This window comes from Crocodylus siamensis, chromosome 4 (genome assembly GCF_052110815.1).
Source record: "Crocodylus siamensis isolate JL-2025a chromosome 4, ASM5211081v1, whole genome shotgun sequence".
Lineage (NCBI taxonomy): Eukaryota > Metazoa > Chordata > Crocodylia > Crocodylidae > Crocodylus > Crocodylus siamensis.
In genome coordinates, this window is record NC_143398.1 from 164,991,546 (window position 1) to 165,009,660 (window position 18,115).

General features: G+C 43.9%; 1 protein-coding gene across 2 annotated transcripts in view; it reads left to right on the plus strand.

Annotated features, from left to right (window-relative positions):
• FAM117B (family with sequence similarity 117 member B) overlaps nt 1-18,115 on the plus strand; it is an 81,462-nt gene that overhangs the window by 25,179 nt on the left and 38,168 nt on the right. For both annotated transcript variants that reach the window (XM_090044769.1, XM_090044770.1), the window contains exon 2: nt 6,294-6,445. In XM_090044769.1, the coding sequence (XP_089900895.1) occupies nt 6,294-6,445 (152 nt within the window). The remainder of the gene's footprint in view (nt 1-6,293; nt 6,446-18,115) is intronic.

An 18,115-nucleotide genomic window follows, 5' to 3' on the forward strand; every position in this document is an offset into this window, starting at 1 on the left:
TAGTACTGAAGGCGGTTGCATTCCTTGAGAGATTTATAGGTTGCCTGTTTGTATGTTCTTAAAATTCTCGGTGGGGCTGCTCTGCCTATTGTCTTTTTTTGAAAAGGTACTGTTTCACTTATTCCCAGTATCAAGACAGTGGGACCCATACACCAGTTTGTAATGTAGCCTGTTTTCACAGCTGGTTTAATATATGAAGAATTTAAGCTAAGGTGTTGCTATAAAACATGGACATGTTTCTTATTATCTACATGCATCAATCTACATGCTGCTTTCAAATTTAAAAATAATCCATTTGGGTATATATTAAAATGTAGCTCAAATTTTTTTGCAAGAAATCCAGATTATAACAAAATCCTATAGCAGAAACTGGTTTTTCCACTATTAAACCCAGTTACAGAGAACACCCTCTTTGAATTAACTTTTCTCTCTGCCCTGTGCAGGTCTGTTATAATGAGGTTGTATTGCATTTGTGGAAGCCTTATTAGAAAAATGGAGCTCCCTCACTCTCTTAAATTACCTTTAAGACTGTAAATCATTAAAAAAATTAGAGAGTGACAGAGTAATGGGTGCAGAACAGTAAACATGATTTCTTAACTACATGACTGCATTAGCTCTCATATATGACTGTAAGACTGTAAAAAATGGCAATTCCTGAATCCTTGTGTTGGTCGCTGAAACTGTGGTTCATTAATTGAACTTTCTATATTCTTGGTTTCATGAACCGTCTATGATGTATGCAAACCAATATGCAGTAATAGAAAATAATCGTGCAGAATCTAAAGCTGTAGAAAGGAATTGTACTGGCACTGTGATATACTTCATGCTAACAAAGCACAGACAGAGAGAAAGACACTTGAATACTTGTGTAACCTCCTTTATGCAGCTTTGTTGGGCTTTGTTTCATTTTTTAATAATTTAAGTCTAAGATGGGAGAAATTCCATGAAAAGTTAATTTATATTTATAATCTCACTTTTATGGCTTCTTGCTGCAAATGTGGCAGAGAAGTCACTTTGGTTTAATGCTTCAACAAAAATTTATTTTTCGTCAGTTTTGTAAAACTATTTTGGAAAGCATAAACATCAGGTATGTTACTACCAGTGGACAGTTTTGGGTTGCTAGGAATCTAAGAACCAAATGGTCTTTTCTTGAAAGCTGCTTCTATACTAGATAACAACTGGTATATATATATCTCCATCCAAAATTAGGGGCCATATCTTTTTCTGTTGTTTAAGATGGGGAGCTCTTAAATTCAGGTTTATTTAATGGAAACTACTGATTTGAAATGTATTTAGAAGGGATTTGAGAGTCTGGATATTGATTTTCCCCGCCCCCCCCCCCCAACGGGTTTGTTCTCAATAATTCATACATATTGTGCTTAAATATCCTTTCTTCTAGCCACAGTTTTAAATTTTTAGGGCAATTGAAGCAAGCCTGTAAAGCCAAAGTATCTTGTTTTAGGTCTTCTCTCTTGTTTCCCTTGTTTTGTTTCCTAAGCTGTAGTTAGAATTGGACACCTCATGGATGCCTTTGTCTTACTTGACTTGATGAAATGTGATGTGTGTTTCCCTGAGGAAATATTTCATGAGTTCTTCTGGTTGCAGCAGTGGGTCTAATTATAGATTTGTAAAATTTTCATTTAAAAACATGTAGGAATCTATATTTGTTCCTTTTAGACTTGTCTCATTAAGCATTTTAACTGTCTCAAAAATGTATACATGGAGAGAGACGGAACCTATTTCTGGAATGTTCTGCTCAAAAAAGAAATACTCATACATAATTGGAGACTAGTTTCTGAAAGACCATGACTGTAATGTTAAATCTATCTTCAAGGGGTTGAAGGGTTGATAGTTGTCAGAAGTATTAGTTTAAATAAGATAATTAGGCCAATTAAAAGAGACATAATGTTTAAGAGGCTTCTGTTTGCTGAAACAGCTCCATTGTTTTTCATCAGCACAGCTGTTGTAACTGTTATCTCCATGAAAGCAGATCTCTTGTTATGTAGGTCACATCAAGGGAAGCCAGCAGCTGAGCCCTTAGTTCAAGAACTGTGTAGGAAAACACTATAAAAACATTATAGATAATGTTTCTAATATGACACGTTGCAATAACCTGAGGAGTTAAATAGTACAATCTGCAATATCTACCAAGTTAGGAGTCAAAAATCTGATGGTGAAGTGTCTACTAAGAGCAGGTGTGAGTGACCGTTAAAAATATATTTGAATATTGTCTCCATTTTAAGTAACAGTTTAATAAACCTCAATCCTGAATGACTTCCCATTATTTTGGGAAAAATCTAGGTAAATGTGCAAAATATATTTTTTTAAACTCTGGTATGCCTCTCATATAAACACTTAGACTGTTTCCTATAGATTTAAAATAGTAAAAAAAATCTTGCCACTTTTAATGCATTCTGTGATAATCTAACTGTTCTGTGTGTATTTTATTGAGGGTTGAGTGATCGTAGTGGTCACAACTGCTTTTATTTTGAGGCAGGTACTTTACTAGTCAAGTAACATAGGGGTTACTACACAGGGTTGTTGATCTTTCTTTCTTTTTCCCTTCTGTATGCAAAAGGAATTTAAAAAAATACTTTGATTTTTACATAGACACAAGTATGGTAGCCATATATTAGTCATGCCCTTCAGGTCTCTGTGTGTGAAGGCTCTTGAGGATTGCTGACTAAAAAGGAAGGAACCAAACTGACTATCTGCCCCTCCTCTTCTCTCTACCCAGCATGTGTTGTGTGCTTGGTACCTCTGCTGGCCTCATTATTTTCAGCCTGGCGTGGTTTATCAATTGCAGGTATAGCAGTATTACCCCTGGAAGCTGGGAATGAACACCTAATGCAGGGGTGGGCAAAATGCGGCTTGCTGAGCCATTGTGTCCGGCCCACGGGGCCCCTAAAAATTTAGAAAATAAATATTAATCTACCCTGGGCTACCTGTCATGAAGCCCTCGATGGCTTGCCAAAACTCAGTAAGTGGCCCTCCATCCAAAATAATTGCCCACCCCTGACCTAATGTTTCCTCTCCCTGTGTTCCTTTCTTGTCTGAGCAGCACTGGAAGGTGCTTCCTTCCTGTCCTGCTAGAGGCAGTCATGACCTACCTGGGTGTGCTTTGCATCCTCTTCCAGCTCATTTGCCAGTTGGCAGACAATAGCATGGCAACACATGGCACCATGAAAAATGCCCTGGAATGGTGCTTCCTTGAGATGTGCTTCTGGCATTGCATGGCTCAAATCAGCATGCTGGAGGATGGTGCCATATAAGACGATAGGAATGGTGTTCTCTGAGGCCAACTATAAACTGTGTTCCTGTGCTTCTGGGTGAGGGAAATGAGCAGCCACTAACGGGAGTTCATAATCCTGGGGACATGAGATGATGAAGAGTTATAGCAGAACTTTAGGATAACATGTCAGCTTCTTGAAGGTCTGCATCAATCTGTCCCTGTCACTCAAGCAGCAAGCTCTCCACATGAGACGGTCCTCACTGTGGAGAAGCATATGGCCATTACTGTCTGCAAGCTAGTGGTCCGAACAGCTGCTAGTCCGTGGTCATCCACTTTGGCATGTGTAGTCCACTGTAGGACCAGTCACATGGGAAGTGTACCATGCCATCCGGAGAGTGCTGGCACCATGGTTTCTCCATCTTGCCAACTTTCAGGAGGTCATAGCCAGATTTTCCAGTGTAGCTGAACTGTATCTAAGTTATTGATGGCACCACACCATCATCCTATACCCTGCCACCACAGCTCAATAGAAACTCATATAGATGAAAGCAGAAGCACAGCTCAGAGCATGCAAACTGCAAAGGCTGCTTCTCCATTGTGCTGCAGGGCATTTTGAAGCAGTAGAGAGATGGATTGTCTGTATGACTATTGGGTGGCTGGGCAAGGTCAATAGGAACACCAGGGCATTCAGGAACTCTAGTCTGGGATCTTGATGATATGGGGGATTTTGCCTGGAGAGCTAGCAGCATCAAGATAGAGGGAGTAACTGTTCTATCGCTGATGCTTGGGGACCCAATGTACTCGCTTTTCCTTTGGCTCATGAAGTCTTACCCAGGGCATTTGGATGAAAGGAAGTAACTGCTTCACCACTGACTGGCTTACTATCAATGGCACATTGTGGAAGGGGTTGGGCAGGACAAGCCTGACCCTGGTGCAGCAGGCTGAGGGGGATAATCTTTGCCATGTTGGCATAGTATTAAGCCCTGAACTCCGGTAAAGGCCCAGCTATCATATTGGTTATATTACTCGTGGCTAGTGCCATCTATATGTATATCTACATGAAATCCACTTGGTAATCCAGTGCAGAGTGGTATTTTTACTTATTGCACTAGAAGCGGGACAGGTGCTTGGTAATTTGTGTTGATTTGCCTTCAGTGCTTTAGAGTAATATCCTGTTTGGCTTGTTTATAGCAGTGGTTCCCAACCTTTTTAGACTGAGGACTGGCAGCCAACCCTTTTTTATACTTGGTATAAAAAAGTGTTGGCTACCAGTCTTCAGTATGCTGGTCGCTTCTGGACTTTTGGTCCAGCAGCCAACTAGTCATGGCCCGGTACCAGATTGTGGCCCGGGGGTTGGGAACCTGTGATTTATAGCACTGAAACATCTGTCAGCTTCTCTCCTCTTTAAAGCTGATCTCTCCTTTTTCATCTAGTGCTTGAGTACTTCTCATTGCTGGATACCATCCATATTAGATATTCCATCCAGGTCTGTACTAAACCACTTCATTCACATCCTCTTTCTTCCTCTTTTTTTAAGGAGCCTGTCTCATAAGTGTGAATTTTAAGGAAGTAAATTATTTAAAAAATCATTATTTATTTCTTAACTTCCAACAAAAGGAATAGTTCAAGACCTGTCCTGGACCACAGACCTCAATGGGTTAATGAGGATATTTAAACTCAGAATTCCCACTCCAGGGGACAGCATTCCTCTTGTTCTCCAGGGAAATTACTGGGGCTTGTAACTAAAATGACACTTCTTCCTGAGGTTGTTTGTGGGGTGTCAGGATATTATCTCTTTTTCAGTTTGTCCAGAATCCTACAAGTGGTTGAGTTCCTCATGACCCCAAGGTAGAGTATTTTCACTGTCTCTGATTCTAGGATTCTTAAGCTAACTCAAGAGGATCCTTGCTGATCAATGCATATGTAGGCTCTTTTAGTCATTGGAATTATCAGTAGAGAGCAATAATTTGTTGCTTGTGTGCTTCTTGAGCAAGTGTACTGTGTCTGTATTTGTTAAAAATACCCTTACCAATCATAATTTCATCTATTAGGGATCACTGTGACACTCCTGAGGGGGTCTTGTGGCAAACTGGTTGAGAAATGTCTTGATTAGAAGGAACAGAAATATTTGGGTGTATGTCCCCTTACAAAAGGCAGAGTGCTGACCTAACTTGTGCATCAAAATACTCATTGTTCTTGCTTGATAGATACCGTTTTTTCAACACTACTACTCAGTTTGATGCCAAATCCAGCAAGTGTGAACGCACAGAAAATGGCAACTTTTTTTTTAAAAAACCACCCTGACTCCTCAATGTGGGAGGGTATTCCCTAATTGTAGAACCATGTTTAAGCGGGTTATGTTTTGAGCCTAATTTACCCTTTTTGATAGAGAACAATCTAAATATTGTATGCATTGAAATAACAATATGATATAGTAGTTGACATTTTGTCTTTTATATCTTTGAAATACCTTATTCTGCACTCTGATATACACGTATAAAAACCTACCAAAACCACACATGAAACATTATATCAAACTCAGTTGTAGTTGTCCATCAGAATGGTAGGTTTCTGCTTAGAAGTGTTGGAACTTCAGTTTGAGTATGGAAACAAATTATGTAATATCTGGCACATGGATTAAAAGCATGTATGTTAATAAATCCCACATTAAGTTGAAAAAATGTGAGCAAAGATTTGTATCACTACTCCAATCAAAAATGACACTTGGATAATTTAAGCATAATACAACTATATGCTATTCTAGAAAATGCCTATTGTGTCTTTTCAAATGCAGTATCCATCTAACATTATAGCTGTTTCTCAGCCTTTTTGGAGAACCATGAAAATTTAACTAGTAGCAGTTTATGCTCTTAAAGAAAAAAAAAAAGCTAAAATCTGAAATGGCTACAAGGGAAACCTCAAATCCCTATGTTAACAAACGTCTTGTGTTCTGCAACCAGTGCAGAACATTTTTAGTTTCTTAATAGTGTACTGAAGATAACAAATATATTTCATTTGTCCCTGATGCTCAGGTTTTCTTTCCATCTTTTTTTAAATTTAGTTGACAAATCACGACCACCCTCATCAAGCCCTTCTAGTATCATTCGTCGTACATCATCACTGGATACGCTTGCAGCACCCTACCTAGCTGGGCAGTGGCCTCGTGATAATCATGGACAAACTGTTCCATGTATGAGGGACAAAGCCACACAGGTAAGAGCTTCTTAAATATTGCATATTTATTTTCCAAACTTACTCGATCATAATTTCTCTTTATTTGCTAAGCCCTCCCCTACCCCCCGGTTCTATTTTCGTCCTTCCTTTCTTGGGGAAAGGGGCAGGAAGAGAACCTCTGTTTTTCTCTCTGTCCTTCAGCAGATAAATATTGATTATATTTTGTACCAATTTTTTTTATGCCTTGGGCATCATAGACAAGGTTCTGAGGCTCACATAAATATTGCATGACATTTTTATTGTGTAACTTCTGAATTTATAGCAGGAGTAGTTACTGACGCCTATACTTAGGTTACCACGAAACTTTCTATTATGAAGGATTCTTGGTAGGGGTGCACTGATAAAGATACTTTTGGCTGATACCGATGGCGAATTATTAACCAGCCTATTGGCTGATAGCTGGTATGCAGCCTGGCAGCTTGGAGAGCAGCATGCAGCCAGTAAGTGTGGAGGGAAGGAGTGTGTTGGGGGGGGCAGGAGGGGTACAGGTCAAGGACCCCATGGTGAGGGAGGGAGTGGGGCAAAGGCAGGTGCTGCCCAATCGGGGCACGGTGTGAGACAGGGCTGTAGGCAGCTCATCTGGGGAGGACCACCACCGCTGCACACACACCTAGGGGGAGGCATGGGGGGAAATGTGCCCCCCAGATTTTTGGGCAGGGTGAGGGCAGGAGAGGGGGGTGGCAGCACTGGGAGGGGAGGCTACAGGGTGGGCTACAGCCCCCTAAAATTCACTGTAGCCCCCTGGCCCAGCCCCCCGGCTGGGAAGAGGCTGGTGCAGCCCCTGGCCCTGAGCCTGCAGTGGGCAGCCTAGCCTCACCCCACGTGCAAATCTGGTGGGCAGGTGCTCCCCATGCCTCCCGTGGGGGTGTGTGCAGCAGCGGGGACTAACCCTCATACCCCCTGCACCCTTGAATGAGTTGCCAGTGGCTCTGTCTTGTGCCCTACCCCAGCCCCTGCCCCATTCCCTCCCTCTCACTGTGGGAGCCTCTATCTGCTCTCCTGCCCCCCACGCCCCTTCCCTTCCACAGACTTACTGGCCAGACATTGCTCTCCAAGCTGCTGTGCTGCATTCCTAGCTGCATGGATGTTGCCTCTGCATGCATGCACGCAGCATTTATTGGTGACATGATCAGCCATGTTGGCCAAAATAAGATAATTGCCAATAATGTCAATTTTACTTTTATTGGCGCTGATACAATACGGGCTGATATATTGGTGCACCTCTAATTCTTGCAACCTTTATTTTGAGAAGCATTGCTCCCTCTACTGGGTTTTTTTGTCTTTGTTTGTTTTGGCAACGGTTCTTTGACATTTAGTTAAGCAAACTCTTAGGCTATAAAAGTAAGTTTTAGTTATGCTAGAAATTCATGTTCTGATTTTAACTGAATTGTTGATCATGCAAATTACTCCTGTACTTTCTTACTCAGTCAAGTTTAGCAACTTCCCAAAAACAGTAAACTTTCTAAAAGAGCCAAGGGGTACTCTTCGTATAAAATCAGCACTTTGATGCTAGCATCTCATCCTCTTTTTTCTGAGAGCCAAACCTCCATGCAATGCCCTTGAGCTCCTAGGCTGGAGGAGAGAGGCAAGCAAGACTCCAACTGTAAATCCCTGCCCTGAAATATGATACCAGAAACAAGCCCTCTTGCCATTCCAAGGGTATGTGTAGATAATCAAGAAGTGATTGTAGCATTTGTAGGCATACCTGAGTTAATCTGTCTAACTCGAGTAACAATGTAGGTGAAGGTGTGGCAGCACCGGCTTCAGTGCACCCAGATTTGACTATGGATAGAATTTGTCTCTCATTAGTAAGATGTAGCAGAAAGTGTGTAATTGTAAAAGACTAATTTCCCAGATGTGCATTGGGGAACAGGGGGTTGCAAAAGAATAGTACAACCTGCAAACAAAAGAAGAGATGGGGAAGAACCTAAGGTTCACACCAGTTCCCAAAAGAGGAATTGTGACTGGTGCTTCTTAGCAAGAAGAATCAACAGGCCGGTCACCAGAGTTGATTTAGCGATGTTTTATCATTTGTAGGGGAAATCATGATTTCACAATTTGCATGCAAACGACGAGTTTGGGCAGGTTCTGTGAAAAAGGGTGGGCTCCACACTTTTAGCTAGTTCCCTGAAGGAAAAAAAAAAAAAAACTTTCCAAAAGTAACATTTTTGTCCTTGTTAAATTAAACATGGTTTAAGAACAAAGATTGGGTTTAAATTAAATGAAAAGGTTAAGACAGTTCAGCCAATAACATTTCAGTATGCAGATATAATAGGCAGCTGTGCTGGATGACTGGAGAGACTGCCCATGATGTCACAGTTTTGCATTCCAACAAAGAGGTGTTGTAAGGCAGCAGCAAGAGATTTGTGTCCTTGTGGTCACTGTGGTCCAGCCACACAGCCTGCTGGTTGAGGGGAGCTGCTGGCATGGCAAGATGGCTGCCACTCCTTGCCTATGATTGGCTGCAAGGGATGTCTGTCATATGGACAGTCAGCAGTGATGGGCAGAACCTTTGACGGGCAACCCTTGCAGCTAGTCAGTGGTGAGGGGCAGGGCCTGCCATGCTTTGCCCATGAAAATGGCTACCAGCCCCATGGTCTGTCTGCAGAATCAGCCAGCAGCTGCCTTGTGTTCAGTAGACCCCTAGTCATTTGCCAAGAGCAGGGATGCGAGATGTATACATGAGGCTAAATAAGATTTATCATAGAAGCATGGAAAAATCCACTGTGTGTATCAAGAGAAATGGCACTGTTTCTTACTGAAACAGATCAAGGAAAACTGACCCAGACTGGAAAGATACTAGAAGTGGAGACTGGTGACTTTTCTCTGGTAGAAGACTTTTAGTCCCTAGAGAGAGAGGATAAAAGCAAGACATGAAGATGAAAATGAATAGATAGCTTAAAGACTAGTGGTCTGAGGAAGCTTTCAGAATGTTTGCCATCTAGGAAGCATTCTTGATAAAGGAAATTGACCTGAGTTTTGGACTTAACTAATTTTCTTAGCTAAGGCTGACACAATTAAGAACTTTGAACTTTTAAAAGGGGGTTGGAGGAGAACCACATACTGTCAACATCTGTTTTTTGATACACAGGTGAAGGAAAACAGGGTGAACAGGGCTGAAGTAAAAGTTAAATGAACTACAAGGACAAAGTACTAATCTTAATGAGAAGTTAAGTCAGGCAATACAGGTACTGAAACGTCTAAACCTAATCTGCCTAGGAATTTTGATGAGGACAGAGAAACAGCTGAGAAGTTGGTATGTTAATGCAAGGATCCTGTGCAACAGGAAGATGGATGAACTAGAATTGCTGCTCCACATAATGAAACTGAATAATATAGGGTAACAGAAACATGGTAGAATAGCATAGTGGATATTGATATTGAAGGGTATGTCTTGCTTTTTAAGAAAAATAGAAAAAGGGGGAGCTGGTGAGCTTTGTATGCTCATAATAGAATAGGTTCTGAACAGTAAAATAATAGATGGAATCTTACCATGTTATGGTCTGATTTTTTTTTCCTGGGGAAGGATAGTTAGAGGTTGCCAGTGCTAAGGAACTGGTATAGAGGCTTCAGATTAGATTTTGATATGGGCAAAGTACTTGCAGTACAAAAGAGAAAGCGAAGGGTTCTGTGATGAAAGAATACTAATTTCCTGGAAATAGATTGGTGAACAAATAACAGAAAAAGCCCAGTCCATTCCTGTGTGTGATTTTTTTCTTCACTAAATAGCAATGGAATCAAGACCATAAATCATACCATAAATAGTAACTCTGCCCCATGTTAAAGCCCCCCATCTTCCTCCTCCTTCCCCCTCGCCTCCCCACCAGTGGAAGCAGCAGCTGGGAAGCAAGGGAACTCCTCACTCCCCAGCTGCCACTTCCTTTGGGACCGGGTCCTAGCTGCACACTGGCCTTTTAAAGGTTCAGAGTGCTGTGAGCCCTGCATCAGGGAGAGCTCCCAAGTGCTGAGCTCACAGATCCCTAGTTCTTTAAAAAGCAGGCATGTACCTATGACCCCAGGTGTAAATACTTAGATGCCTGTAAAAGTGCCCATGGAAGGTGCTTCTCATTCTGCAGCTGCACAAATGGCTTTAAACTGTCTTGCCCTGCAGCTTGCATGTAGGTTGCAAGGCAAGGCAGGAAATCTGATTATGTTGAGGGAGCTCTGCAGGTTCCCAAGGTGGGGCTCCCCAGTGCTGCCTATAGGATTTATTTAGAAGCCCAGCTCATTATATAGTAAGGGTTAAAATGAGGTAATTGTTTTGGGTGCTTTCAGAGTTCTTCCAGAATAATAATTTTCTTTCCATTTCTCATGCCGTAGAAAACATCTGTGATAGACAGTTATAATAAAAGAACTCATGCTCTTATTTTATTTTAAATTCTAGCTGATGCAGGCAGGATGATGCTGCATACTGAAAAAAGTAAAAAAACTAATAGTAGCAATTCATTAAAAATAGTGCAAGTATTGGGAGGGTGTGAGGGTCAAAATACTTTTAAAAGGAAAATCTGTTCCTGCATCTCAGTTTTTTGCTCAAAGTATTGTAGTGTAAATTGCTTTTTGTAAATACAGGAATAAAATTTAAATGAAGGATTCTGGCTTATGCAATTTTTCCTCTTGCTCATGGCAAGAAACTGGTTTTGGCTAACTTATATACATTTTCAGCATTTAAATGTGAGCGTCAAAACAAGTTTTAATCCAGTTAAAATAAATTAGACATGGTTTAAGTACAAAGATTAGGTTTAAATTAAATGAAAAGATTAAGACAGTTCAGCCAATAAAATTTCAGTATGCAGCTATAATAGCCAGCTGTGCTGGATGACTGGAGAGACTGCCCATGATGTCACAGTTTTGCATTCCAACAAAGAGGTGTTGTAAGGCAGCAGCAAGAGATTTAAAAAAAAAAGCCGGAGGGGAGGATTGGAGTATGCAAATGAAATAAATCGTGTGTAGTAGACTTTAGGGCAGCCTATCAAAAGCCTGCTATTGAGTGTTCTTTTCTGTTGCACAGCAACAAAGGAATAACAGTAAATTTGCAAGTGCATACATATGAGAACAATAAAAGATGAGCAACAATTATAGCTGGTCATCAGTATACAGTCTAGTTTTTAAATTGATACAGCATATCTAATGTTTATTACGCTAGAGGGAGAGGCCAGTGAATAATTGATTGCACAGCTAAGATATTTACGTTTATGTAAATGATGTATATTATATAAAGAATGACAGTATTAATACAAATGTATATACTGGATATCATAGGGGGAAGATAGATACGGGATATTATTAACAATAACATTCTGGAAGCTCTAGCCAAGATGAAACCTTTTTGTGCAAAGCATTTTAGAGGCTTAGAAAAGGTGACTTATGCCCCAGAAGTTTCCTATCTAGAAATCAGGTAAGTAGATATAAACAACAAGTTAAGCAATTTGTCAGGAATCAGAAATAAAGCATTGACAGATTTAGTTTCCCTGCTTCTCTCCTTTTTATTTAGCAGCTCTCTGTGTTGCAACAGGATTCCTGTACCATCATTGTTCATTCATTATCATCTGTTTTTTTTGCCCTGGGCCCAGTATTGCATAGATTTCATAGACATTCGGGCTGGAAGGGACCCCAGAGGATCATCAAGTCGAGCCTGCTGCCCGGGGCAGGAAGTCAGCAGGGGTCATAGGATCCCAGCAAGATAAACTTCCAAATGTCTCTTGAAGGCGTTCAAAGTGGGTGCTTGAACCACCTCCGGTGGCAATCTGTTCCAAGCCTTGGGGGCTCGGACAGTAAAGTTCTTCCTTATGTCCAGCCTAGATTGGTTGCGGTGGAGTTTGTGACCATTCAATCTTGTCATCTCTTGAGGCGCTCTGGTGAACAGACATTCCCCCAGGTTCTGGTGAACACCCCTAATAAACTTATAGGTGGCTATAGTTTCATAGTAGGTAGGGTGGGAAGGAACCTGAGCAGATCATCAAGTCCGACCCCTGCTATGGGCAGGAAAGAATGCTGGGTAATTATCAAGCCTCCTTTTGAAGACACCTAGGGTAGGAGCGAGCACCACTTCCCTTGGAAGTTGGTTCCAGCTTCTAGCCACCCTGACTGTGAAGTAGTGCCTCCTGATATCTAGCTTGAATCTACTGTCAGTCAACTTATGGCCATTATTCCTTGTTACTCCCGGTAGTGCTTGGGGGAACAGGGACTCTCCCATAGCCTGCTGGTCCCCCTTGGCCAGTTTGTAGATGGCCACCAGATCCCCTCTCAGCCTTCTCTTGTGGAGGCTGAACAGGTTCAGGTCCCATAGCCTGTGCTCATAGGGCCTGCCTTGCTGCCCCCGATCATGTGAATGGCCTTCCTCTGGACCCTCTTGATGCTATCCACATCCCTCTTGAAGTGTGGCACCCAGACCTGGACACAGTACTCCAGCTGTGGCCTGACCACTGTTGCATAGAGGGGGGGATCACCTCCTTGAACCTGCTTGTGATGCATCTGTGGATGCATGACAAGGTGCGATTAGCCTTCCTGACTGTGTCCCCACATTGGCGGCCCATGTTCATTTTGGAATCAATAATGACACCAAGATCCTTTTCTGCCTCTGTGCTGACTAGAAGGGAGTTCCCCAGCCTGTAGGTATGCTGCTGGTTCTTCCTCCCTAGGTGCAATACCTTGCACTTGTCGGTATTGAATCCCATCTTGTTCTCATCTGTTTACCCCTGTAACCTGTCTAGATCTAGTTGCAGCCTGTCCCTCTCCTCCAGCGTGCCCACTTCTCCCTATATTTTAGTGTCATCTGCAAATTTGAACAAGGTGCTTTTCACCTCCTCATTCAAGTTGCTGATGAAGATGCTGAACAGTGTGGGCCCAAGGGCCGAGCCCTAGGGGACCCCACTGCCCACATTCCTTCAGGTCAGATAAGACCCATCCACCACCACTCTCTGGATGTGGCCCTCCAGCCAATTTGCAACCCATCTGACTGTGTAGGCATCAACACCACAGTCACCTAATTTCTTAATGAGAATGGGGTGAGAGACAGTGTCAAAGGCCTTCCTAAAGTCCAGAAAGACTACATCCACTGCAACACCTGCGTCCAAGGATTTTGTGACCTGGTCACAGAAGGCCACTAGATTGGTTTGACAGGACCTGCCTCAAATGAGCCCATATTGGTTGCCCCTAAGCATGATCTCCCCTGCTGGTCCCTCACAGATGTGCTCCTGGATAATTTTCTCAAAGAGATTCTCCAGGACCAAGGTAAGACTAATGGGCCTGTAGTTTCCTGGGTCCTCATTGCTCCGTTTTTTGAAAATGGGGACCACATTGGCCCTTTTCCTGTCCCCCAGCATCTCGCCAGAGCACCACAAGTGCTCCTAAAGCTGTGCTGGGGTCCCGCAATGACCTCTGCTAATTCCGTCAACACTCTGGGGTGGAGATTGTCAGGACCTGCTGACTTGAACAAGTCTGTACCCACCAGAAGTTCTCTGACTAGGTCCTCACTGACCCTGGGCCTGGCAGTGCTTCCCCTGGGTTTGTTGGGGATCCCAATGTGGAGAGTGCTCCAGTCCCTGCTCAAAAAGATGGAGGCAAAGAAATTGTTAAAGAGGTTAGCTTTGTTGTCTGGTGTGACCATCAGATTTCCAAGCATATCCTGCAGAGGCCCTATGTTACCTTCTTTCTGCCCCCTATGTATTTAAAAAAGGACTTCTTGTTGTCCTTGATCTGGGTCGCTCGTCCCAGTTCCATCTCTGCCTTAGCCTTCCTAATCGCCCCCCTACAATCTCAGGCAGTGGAGGTATAATCCTCCTTTAGTGATGGCTCCTCCTTTCCATTGGGTGTATGCCTCCTTTTTAGCTTTGAGACATTTGTGGATGCTTTTGGTGAGCCATGGGGGCTTTTGAGCACTCCTGCCCCCTTTGATCCATGTGGGGATTGTCACTCTTTGGGCTTGGAGGATCGTCTCCTTAAGAAACGACCACTTTTCTTGGACTCCCAACTCCCTTCCCCTCCAGGACCTCAGTCTTCTTACCTCATTGAAATTTGCCCTTCTGAAATCTAGGGCTGTTGCCTTGCTGCAGGCCTTTGACACACTGCGCTGGATGGTGAATTCCAGTTGGCAATGATCGCTATCACTCAGGTGGTCTAGAACCCGCAGTCCGCTTACCAGGTCGCTGCTCATGGCCAGGATCAGGTCCAACAAGGCATTTCCCCTTGTGGGACCATGCACCTCCTGTGTTACATGAAGGTCCTGTAACTTGACTAGGAACCTACGTGAGTGGTCAGACCTGACTTGGCCACCAGATTGCCCCTGAGCCTGTGCTTTTCCAGGCTGAAGAGTCCCATGGCTCTCAGCCTCTTGTCATAAGGTCTGTTTTCCTGACCTCTGATCATGTTTTCCTGACCTCTGATTAGTAGGAAACATTTAGCCTAAAAAATGGGAAGGTCAAAATTCTCTTGAGTTTTATATGGGCTGTGCCATGGGGAGAGTATGAGAGAGAGTCCCTGTCCCTAGATAATTAGTCCCAGATAAGAAGGCCAGATCTTTAGATTCAGTCTAGGCCAGCCTCCCAACTGTGTAAACAAGTTGGTGACTCTGGTGCACATTCTACTTATCTCAGGAAGACAAATAATCAAGTTTCTGTGCTTTGGAAATGTGATGGAGGTGTGGCCTTTTATTTAGTGTCAAGGAGGGAGTTTGAAAGGAAAGAAAAGAACAGATTGGACAAGAAAGCTGGGGCTGGCATGAGAATCCTGAAGAATGGAGACTGGAACAAGGATCCAGGGACTGAGATGAGAGAAAGGAAAGGAATAGGCGGAGAACAGGTTGGAGATGTTAGGGCAGAAGTCCCTGAGGTAAGGGGGTGACCTGGAGGAAGCACAAGCAGGAAGGGAGCACCAAGGGATGCATTCTCATTTTTCCTTAAAGTAGAGCATTTAGCTAGTTACCTTGGTGGTTGTACACGAAACCACAGAGCCTGGGAAACGAGCAGGAAGAATTGGAATTCCTTGTACATTCATGGAACCATGACATGATTGGAATAACAGACGTGGGATAACTGACATGACTGGAGAACTGTCATGGATGAGTATAAATTGTTCAGGAAGGATGGGCAAGGATGAAGACAAGTTGCACTTTATGCGAAAGAGCTCTATGATTGCTCAGAGCTCCTGGATGAAACTGGAGATAGGCTGTTGACAGTCTCTGGGTTAGTGTCAGAGGAGAGGGCAACAAGGGTGATGTGGGTGTTTGCTATAGACCACCAGACCAGGAGGATGTGGTGGATGAGGCTTTCTTCAAATGGCTAGCACAAATTACCCAATCACAGACCCTGGTTCTCATGAAGAGCAATACTGGCAATCCAGGAAGTTTTTGGAGAGTGTTAGGGACAACTTCGGATGCAAAGGCTGGAGCAGCCAAATAGATTTCATAGATATTAGGCCTGGAAGGGACCTCGGAAGATAGAGTCCAGGCCCCTGCCCGAGGGGCAGGAAGTCAGCTGGGGTCATAGGATCCCAGCAAGATAAGCATCCAAATTTCTCTTGAAGGCATTCAATGTGGGTGCTTGAACCACCTCTGGTGGCAAGCTATTTCAGACCTGGGGGACTCGGACATAAAGAAATTCTTCTTATGTCCAGCCTGAAACTGTCTTGCAGGAGTTTATAACTGTTTGACCTTATCATCCCTTGGGGCGCTGTGGTGGATAATCCTTCCCCCAGATCCTGGTGAACACCCCTGATAAGCTTACAGGTGGCCATCAAGTCACCCCTGAGCCTGCGCTTTTCCAGGCTAAAGTGTCCCATAGCTCTCAGCCTCTCATCATAAGGTCTGTTATCCTGACCTCTGATCATGCACGTGGCTCTCCTCTGCACTCTCTCAAGCTTCTCCGCACCCTTTTTGAATTGCGGAGCCTGAAACTGGATGTAGTACTCCAGCTGCAGTCTCACCAAGGCTGAGTATGACAAGAGAATGACGTCCCGGGATTTACTTGAGAAGCATCTATGGATGCAAGCCAGCGTTTTGCTTACTTTAGCTGCAGCATCACATTGAAGGCTCATGTTCATCTTGTGGTCAATGATGAACCCCAAGTCCCTTTTATCCATAGTGCTAGCCAGCATAGCACTGCCGAGCCTATAAGGATGCTGCAGGTTTTTCCTCCCAAGGTGGAGAACCTTGTATTTTTTGGGGTTAAACACCATCAGGTTCTCATATGCTCATTTGCTGAGCCTGTCTAGGTCAGCCTGGATCACCCACCTGTCCTCAGGTATGGATGCTTTACCCCAGAGTTTGGTATTGCCTGCCAACTTGGCCAGCCCACTTCTGACTCCAGTGTTGACATCATTAATGTAGATGTTGAAGAATATAGGTCCAAGGACAGAGCCTTGAGGACCCCATTGGTCACAGGGCACCATGACGATTGACTTCTGTCAGCCACCACCCTCTGGGTCCGACCACGGAGCCAATTCCCCAGCCAGCAGATCGTGGTGGACCTGAGACCGTAGTTGGCCAGTTTTGCCAAGAAGTGATCGTGGGATACCAGATCGAAGGCTTTTTTGAAGTCAAGATATATGACATCACTTTCCTCTTCCTTGTTCAGGTGATAGGTCACCTGGTCGTAAAAGGAAATGAGATTGGTCAAACAAGAGCTACCCACAACACACCCATCCTGGGTATCCCTCAGGATATTGCCGTCAGCTAGTCTGTTAAGGATGGCCTCTTTGTTAATCTTTTCCAAGACCTTCCTGGGGATAGAGGTCAGTCTGATGGGCCTCTAGTTTGCCCGATCCACTCTCCTCCCTTTCTTGAAGATGGGTACAACATTGGCCTCCTTCCAGTCTTCAGGCACTGCACCAGAGCGCCAGTAGTTCTTGAAGATCTGTGCCAGGGGCTGGGCTATGATGCTAGCCAGCTCCTTGAATACCCTGGGGTGTAGATTGTCAGGGCCGGCTGACTTGAAGGTGTCCAGCCTCTCAAAGTGTTCCTTCACGAGGTCAGCATTAATGGAAGGCAGGGAATCTCCCTCACCTAGGCCCCCCTGTCCCATAATGGGCATGGGTGTCTCATGGGACTAATGAAAGACCGACGCAAAGTACCCATTTAATAGGTTGGCTTTTTCCTGGGTGTCAGTTGTCCCATCTGGTTTAGCAGGGGTCTAATATTTCCCTTGCTTTTCCACCCGCTCCCCACATATCTGAAAAAGGACTTTTTATTGTCCTTGATACTTGGAGCTAGTTGGAGTTTAGTTGCAGCCTTGGCTTTCCTGGTTCGCTCCCTGCAGGACCAGACCATTGTGGAATATTCCTCCTTGGAGGTGGATACCATCCTCCATCCTTTGTAGGCCTTTCTTTTTAGCTGCAGGAGGTCCACTAGTTCCCTAGAGAGCCACGGAGGCTGCTGTGTCCTTTTGCTGCCTTTCCTCCGAGACAATAGCCTGAGCTTGTGCATCGAGGATTGCTCCCTTGAGGAGCAACCACTCTTCCTGAATTCCCCTCCCCTTGGGGTCATCATCCCTTAGGGGCTCACTGCCAAGCCTCCTGAGCTTGTCAGAGTCAGCTTTCCTAAAGTCAAGGACTTCTTTATTGCTGACTAACTTGCCAGCTTTACAGCAGATGGTGAAGGTGATCAGCTCGTGGTCGCTGTCGCCCAGCTTCCCATCGATCATTAGGTCGCTGATTAGG